The sequence below is a fragment of the Mus caroli genome, unplaced genomic scaffold, assembly GCF_978045245.1.
Source record: "Mus caroli unplaced genomic scaffold, Mus_caroli_1 scaffold_2, whole genome shotgun sequence".
NCBI classification, from domain to species: Eukaryota; Metazoa; Chordata; class Mammalia; order Rodentia; family Muridae; genus Mus; species Mus caroli.
The window spans coordinates 143,927,196-143,935,727 of NW_028227257.1; the positions used below are offsets into that span (position 1 = coordinate 143,927,196).

An 8,532-nucleotide genomic window follows, 5' to 3' on the forward strand; every position below is an offset into this window, starting at 1 on the left:
GTGAGGTTTCATATTGTTTCTTTATACATCTTTAGCTTTTGTTAACTTACCTTCATCTCTACTTCCTCTCACTCATTTTAAACTTTTCCTTTTTAAACATTTAGTTCCTAGACCCCCCCCCCTGCCCCTTGCTCAGTTCATTTCAGAGGTGTCATGAATGGGACCTTCTAGAGTATAATTCATCCTGCTCAGCATTAAGATCAGCCATTAAAATCTTGTGTTCATGTTCCCTCTCTAAGCAACTACTATATTCTTCTGTATATGTTTTTGTTTTCGTCAGGGTATTCGACATGTAACCTATCACCTTGATAATTTTTTAGTTTTGCAATACATTGTTATTGGTGATAGGTATTTGTTTAGAAATTAGAGATCATGTTAAATGTCTTCACCAAAAAATAAATATTGGAGGAAAATATAAGGAATCTAGTTGAAGTAATAGGTTCAGTGGTGATGGTTTTATGCTGTGTGCACTCACACTCCTCAAATTATATTAAACAATTATGTACAATTTTTATGTGTGCGTGTATTTATATGTGTATATGTTTGTATGTGTGTATGCATATGTGTGTTGCCTTGTATATAGTAGGTGAGTACTCTAACCACTGATTTAAATCTGTTTGTGTGTGTGTGTGTGTGTGTTTGTGTCTCTGTGTGTGTTGGGAGTAGAGAGTGTGTATGTGTACATGTGGAGACCAGAGGACAGCCTCAGGAATCATTTCTCAGGTGCCTACCATTGTTCAATAGAGACAAGGTCTTTCATTGGTTTCCACATCACCAAGTAGGAGATCTAACTTGCTCACTAGATATTGGCCTCTTTCTGTCCCTTACATCACCATCATTGAGTGATGTTCTACCACACTTGGGTTTTTGCTGTTGTTTTACTTTTGAGATGGGAGTTTAATTATAATATTTCTTCCTTTCCTTCCCTCTCTAAACTTTTCAATATACTCATCTCAGTTCTTCTTCAAATTTATGCCTTAGTTATCATCAATTGTTATTGTATGAACATATATATTTGTACATACATATATTCTTAAATATGACCTGTTTAGTCCATCTAATGCTATGTGTGTATGTTTTCATGGTTGACCACTTGGCACTGAACAACCATGTGGTATGTTCTTCCTTAAAAGTGCCATCTCTCCAGCTTCTAGCTTTATTCAGTTGCTTGTAGTTCCTTGTATAGAGTTGTGCCAAATTGAACATTTGGCTCTTAATGTGTTCTGGAGATTCAAACCAGGTCCTCATATTTGTAACATACTTTACTGGATGGACCATTTTTTCTATGTCAAATATGTTTTGTTGTTGTTGTTTAAGAAAAAGTGTATATACATATAATAGAATACACAGAGATCTTGCTGTATATTATCTTGGTCCACTAATGTTTTCCTTTCTCTACAATCTCCATTTAGACCACAATACTCAGTGTGTTGGATGGAAAAACATTCTGGGAACCTTGTAAAAAATGAATGATTGTGGTTTCTGTACCTCCTTCTAGATCAACTGATTTAGGATATGTACTTTAATAAGAGACAGGATTAGTGTCTAGAAAGTATTCCTCTAAGGTGAAACACCTATTATAATGTTTTATTTCATTTCTCTCTCTCTCTCTCTCTCTCTCTCTCTCTCTCTCTCTCTCTCTCTCTCTCTCTGTGTGTGTGTGTGTGTGTGCATGAGTGTGCACACACATGTGTATGACCAGAGTCAATGCTTGATATCCTCTCTTCTCTTCTCTTCTCTTCTCTTCTCTTCTCTTCTCTTCTCTTCTCTTCTCTTCTCTTCTCTTCTCTTCTCTTCTCTTCTCTTCTCTTTCCTCCTCCTCCACCTCCTCCTCCTCCTTCATTTTCCCCTTTGTCTTCCCCTTCTTTTCTTCCCCTTCTCTTCTTCCCCCTCTCTTCTTACCCTTTTTCTTCTTCTTCCCCTTTTCTCCTTCCCCCTCTCTTCTTCCCCTTTTCTCCTTCCCCATCTCTTCTTCCCCTTTTCTTCTTCCCCTTTTCTCCTTCCCCCTTTCTCCTTCCCCTTTTCTTCTTCCCCTCCTTCCCCTTCCCCTCCTCCCCTCTCCTCCCCTCCCCTCCCCGGACTCCTCCTCCTCCTTCTCCTCCTCCTCCTCCTCCACCTTCTGATACAAGGTCTCTGACTGAAAATATAACTTACTGATTTTGCTAGTTGGGCAGAGTCTTTGAGAAATACACCTCAGTTTGTTTTGCCCCCCACCCAGTGCTAAGGTTATAACTATGTACTCCCATGCTTAGTTTTTATGTTGGTGCTGGAGATTTGAACAATAGGCTATTCTCACTATCTCTCCATTCCCAGAATGTTTTATTTTATTTGAGAAGAAATGTATAATGAATTAAAGTTAGACTTATATTCCTCTATCTTTCTTTAGTATAGAATAATGTGGCAAAATTGGAAACTTGCTTTTCTCCCCTATTGTCATTGAGATATAGTCTATGTTGCTTCAGATGACAGTTATATCTCTGGAGATACCTACTCCTAATTGAGCAGAAGATGACATAGCTTATTTGTCCTGCCCTGAGTTAACTGACACAATCAGTCACACAAAAGACACAACATACTGACATATTTATCTGTTTACAAGGTCTTATTAACTCCATCTATAATCATCCTCTATACCCACAAAATATTCCAACTTCACGTTTTGGTACAAGACTTTATCAAATGTTAATATCTAGGAGTGGTGGTGTACACCTTTAATTTCAGCATGCCAGAAATCAGAAGCAGCTAGATCTCTCTGAGTCTGAGCTCAATTTGGTCTATATAATGAGATCGAGGACAGAGAGAGCTACAAAATTGTGTGACCCTGTATTATAAATAAAAGCAACAGAACACAAAGCATCAACAATATTTCTGTAAGGGGAGTGGCAGAATGAGAGGCAGATAAAAGTTTGGGTGGGAAAATCACATGTGTTTAATATAATTTGAAAGGGAAAAACCATAGTTCAGTGCTCATTGTTCAGAAATGGAATGACATGATGGCCAACCCCTTTTTTAAAGGACAAATTCTCAAGTCAGATCATCAGTTCCAATAGTAAACATATCCAAAAACTAAAGTTTTACTTTGTGTTTTTGTGGGTAAACAAGGATTGCCCAATGCAAGGTGAATCATCTAGCCTTAAAAAACTTCAGTGTTTTGTGGTTACCAGGAAAAAGAACTGCTAATAATATACTGTTAGTGTGGTTTGTGGTCGTCATTGTAACAACAGTGGGATTTTTCATTTATTTATTTTTTATACTCATTTGTTGACAGTGTATTCTTAGTCACAATTTGTGCTCAGTTTTTGAAGCATGCATTCTGAGAGATTATAAAAAAAATTACAGTAATGCAATAAAGAGATTCATAGAGTATGATTTGGGATGTAGGGTAAGTACATTTGATTATCTTGAAGTATTGATTCAGTTCCATGCAAGATGTAACAGGACACTGAAATTTCATTACCCTATTTAGAACAGTTTAAATAAAAAACTTTGTAGGTATCTATTTCTAGAATTTTCCACTTAATATTTTTATAACACAGGTGAGTATGAGTATATGAAACAGTAGGAAGTGACACTGTGGATAAAGTCAGAATATACTGCACCCATTTACTATCTCTCCAACTTAAGGGGAAGTTTTAGAAAAGGCTGAGCAGTGACTCTGAATAGACAGCAAAGAAGAAAGGGATTAAACTAGTGCTAAAAGGAGAAGATGGACAAAAGAGGCAGGAGATATTAAAACAAAGTAAGGGGATACAGACAGAAACTACATGGTATGTAAGGTATTTTCTAGGTAAGGTAAGGAAGCAGTTTTGCAGATCCAGTTTGCAGTTTAATTAAGACATAAAGACTTCTCTCTAGTTTTAAAGTTGTTGGCTTTTGCTGGGGCAGTCTGTTGGCTAGATAAAACCTTAACCTGACTTATCTACCATTCTGTGTCTCCATGTGGTTCTTACTGACTGCTTCCAGTTTCATCAATATACCTTCTGTATGTGTTCCACCTCTGTCCTCTGGTCTGCTGTGTCTCTCTGACTCTACTTTGATCTCCTGCCTGCCTGGAAGTCCTACCCTTTTACTTCTTGCTTAGGTCATCAGCAATTTACTTTTTTTAAAAAGCTACATTCCAGTTTTAACCAATCAGAGTAAGACAATGTCTGGTCCATCTCTTAGGTGGCCTTTAGGCATTGGGGGCTTCCCAACCTTCATAGTTTGGGCAAGTGAGGAAGAACAAGCATTTACAAATAGAAAACTGGTGGTTGGGATAGAAATGTCAATACTAAAATCCTGCCAGCTCTTAACTCTCTGTTGCTACAGAAATCAACAATTGAAAATATATGGGCATACCTTTATACAATGTAAGGGAAGGTCATTCCAACACCAGAGTTAACTGAACAAAAACTTTTGTCACTAGAAAATAGCTCAGTGGTACAGCACTTGCCTGGCAAACGCAGTGGCCTGTGTTTAATCCTCAGCAAACCAAAATGGAAATGAAAAAACCACAGTAATGGATATGAGGGAAGCTGGGTTGATTTATTTGTTCTTTCAATTTATACATATCAGGGTGTCCTTCGTCTGGGAAGAACTCAGGAAGATCCAACAACCCTATGATTACAGCTAGCCTCTCAGTCCATTTCAATGGCATTTTTTTGATTAAGATTTATATTTATGCTACAAGAAAGCCTTCTATATAATATTACACTAAATCTTCATAAGTTTAGATCCTCATCTCAGTGTCCTAACTGATTGTATCTAATAGATGATGCTTTATGTAGACAGATACATTGGTCACCCATGTTTACATTATCTAGCATGTCTCCTGGGAGGTTCCCCTAATATTCTTCTGATTCTATACTAATGAAATTGAAAATTTGATGTTTTAGTGGATCTGGCTTTGGATTCATTCCCCATGCTCAGCAAAACCAGCCAACAAATTCCTTCTGTTAATTACAATGAGAGCTTCAGCTCTCTGTGAATGAAATGTCTTGAGAAGGTTAAGAATATGGAAATAGAAAAGAGTGGTGCACTTAATTCTGGGTATCCAGTAGAATCTGATCCCTATAAATATTGTATCCTTTCTATGTTGGAGTAGTTAACCTATTTTATCTGTCTCACAGAAAATTCCAAAAGATACAAGCACCAATATTTCCCTCATGGTATCTCCCTAGCACTTAGGAAATGTGAAAATGATCAATTCTTGTCTATCAGATGGGCCATAATATTTTGAATTAGAGTTAGTGGTGCAAGGCATATATGGACAGATCTGACAATATCTAGTTTTCAGATCTTTGGGATTATGCCTAGTGACCATTGCTGTTGGGGCTAATGGAATAGAAGTCTCATTTGACAGTTTGGAGATTACAGCAACATTCTCAGAAGTCTCATTCTAGGCTATGACTTTGACTGTAGTTATTAATGGCATTTTTGATTCTTATCTACTTTAGAATCGGACACCCAGACCTTGAAAATGTATGAGCTCTATATACTAGTTTCCACCACAAATCATTCATACTCACTTTTTATGAACATTGAAAATCACAATTCTTTCTTTAACTATGGACCTGTGGATTATCTTCAATTTCAGTGAAACCATACTGATATTTTACATTAAGTACATTATGATTCCTTTTGTTTTGTGTATTTTGGGCTTAATCAATACTTTATAACAATATCTAACAAGAAAATCATTGCTATGTATTCAATCTAGATATTTCCAGAACTTTTAAAAAATTTATTTCTTTCAGTTCTAGAAGTTGGATCTTGTGCACACTAAACAAGTGTCCTACTGACCTATATATATCCTTAGCCTCTCTTCTACTCATTTAGACAGAGTCTAATTAAGTTGCTCAGCATAGTCTTGGATTCTCTAGCCCAGGCATGGTTTGAACATACAATCCTTATAACTTAGCCTTTCTGAGTTATTATAAAAAAACAGATTAGTGAAGGGCAAAATGATTTTCTTAGTAAGATGTGGAATGTTGTTTAAGGTTTGAGCTATACAAAAGAGTTATAGTCTTCTCACCCACTTCCTGAAGGCTTCTCTTATATCTCCATTCCTCAGGCTGTAGATAAAGGGATTCAACATAGGAGTCACCACTGTGTACATGACTGTCACAATGCGACCTGTGACCACTGAATAACTAGAAAGGGGCCTGAAATAGACCCATGTGAGAGTGCCATAGAATATGGCTACCACAGTGAGGTGGGAACCACAGGTAGAAAATGATCTCCATTTTCCATTGGCAGAGGGGATCCGGAGGACTGCTGAGATGATGAAGGCATAGGAGGCAATGATGAAAGCCAAAGCTCCATTGATGACTATCACTCCTTCTGTATGAATCATCAAAGTGTTGAGTTGGGTGCTGCTACAGGAGATCTTCATCAGAGGATAGAGGTCACAGAAGAAGTGGGGTATCCTGTTATCTGCACAAAATATCAGTCTGCCCATGAGGAAGGTGTGCAGCAGGGCATGAAGGTGGGAGAGGACATGACATAGAGCCACCATCTGTGCACACAGCATTCCAGTCAGTATTGAGGAGTAACGGAGAGGGTGACAGATGGCAATGTACCTGTCATAGGCCATCACAGCCAGGAGGAAATTTTCCATGGCTGCAAAGCAAATGAAGAAATATGTTTGGGCTAAGCAGCCCACATAGGAAATGACCTTTGTAGAGGAAAAAATGTTTTGTAACATCTTGGGAACTGTGGTAGAGGTGAAGCAGATGTCTGCCAAGGCCAGGTTACTGAGAAAGATGTACATTGGAGTATGGAGATGAGAAGTAGAGATGATAAGTGTGATGATAAAAAAATTGCCAGAAATGTTTATGATATACATGAGTAGAAAGAGAAGGAAGAGAGGAATCTGTTCAACTGGGTTAGTAGAGATACCCAAGAGAACAAAGTGAGACACACTGGTCCAGCTGCTGTTGTCCATCTGTCACCATAAGAACAGAAAAGATCATTTTCAGTCCTTGAAAATATGAGCAGGCTACTTAGTAACTCTTACTGCTGTTCTCCAGTATCAAATACATGTGGTAATGACAAAAGGATTGAGTAATTCATTATTTTTCATTATTATTTTAACATTATTATTGTCTTCATATGTAACATTTACAGAGCATCTTCCTTGATTTGGGGACTTTGGCACATTATCATATTTAAATATTACAATTACTTTATGAAGCATCACCATTATTATGTATTTTACAAGTTTGAAGGCATATAAAGTTTAAGCTTCTAAAGGGCACATTTCAATTTATATCATGTTTACCAGGATCCAAAGGTTATGCAGTTAAACATTGTATGACATGACTCTCTAAAATTAAGCCAAGCTACCTTACTTGGGACAGTAGGCTTATAGATTGGATTCACATCCAAGGGACTTGCCTGCAAAAGGAAATGCCAGAGTTAATATGGCTCATCAGTTCTCACTGTAGAGGCTGGTGCCCAAGATCTCTCAAATAGTACCAATTGTTTTATAAGAATGTGTTTCCATCTTAATAATTTCCATACACTTCCCTAATGGACTCTTATCTTCAATTGGTCTTATGCCTTATCTGGTCTCATAGCTAAAACAGTAAGACAAACAGTAATAAAACTGATGTTCAATTTACACATTTATTCTAGCAATAAATAATAGTTATTTTTGTATACATAGACTTAGGTGAAAAAAAAGCACATTGCTCCATTAGATGTCTTGGTCTACATGTTTCTTACTGCTTGTTATTCATGTCCACATGTCTCACATGAGTGAATTCAACCAATAATGGATACTTGAAAAAATTTTTCTGAAAATGAAAAAGTGTGATTTTATTGCATGAGGAATACTACAAATCTGCACAAATGAGAGAATGCATAGATGGTGAATTAGATATTATGAACAATCCTGAGACAATTTAATGTGTGCAATTTAATCTCTGTACAAATACTATTCCTTTTTATGTCTAAAGATTTTGGTATAACATAGATCCTGGAACCAATGGCCAATTATATCTGCTTATTATTTAAAATTTAATGTTACACTACTATTTAAAATTAATACTTTTATAGATCAAAAATAGATGAAAATTGATAACTCAATAAAGTTGAAGCTAATATATAATTTGTTACTAATAATTTCTATAATATTTCAATTCAGATTAATTTTTCTGATTACTTATAACAAAATTTCATGGTCACAAGAAGCTAAAATAACTTTAGTTCTATATTCTGTAGTGTAGAAAGTAAGATAGATAATAATAATGATGATTTCCACTCAAAAATAATTATAATGAGATAAAAATGTGTTTAGGGTAGAATGAAAGCACATGTTTAAGCAGAGCTTTTAATGGTGATCTTTTTCTTCCATTTAAAGTATGATGGTCACATTAACTCTGTGATATATTATCCTCAATGTATAAGTGAAGATATTGAAGCTCACAGAGTTCAGAGACCCAGATTAGTAAGTGGTGAGGCTAGAATTTAAGTTCAGTTGCATCTGATCTCAGAGTCTAGACTCCTAATTACTGATTATCCTCCTCTTCTTAGGAAGTTTTCCCTTTT

At 36.4% G+C, this 8,532-nt stretch overlaps 1 protein-coding gene across 1 annotated transcript; it reads right to left on the minus strand.

Moving 5' to 3' along the window:
• Window positions 1-5,998: 5,998 nt before the first annotated feature.
• LOC110305677 (olfactory receptor 1Q1-like) lies at window positions 5,999-6,925 on the minus strand. Its single transcript, XM_021177745.2, has one exon. It carries the CDS (start codon window positions 6,923-6,925, stop codon window positions 5,999-6,001), a length of 927 nt encoding a protein of 308 aa, XP_021033404.1.
• Between the last annotated feature and the right edge of the window lie 1,607 nt (window positions 6,926-8,532).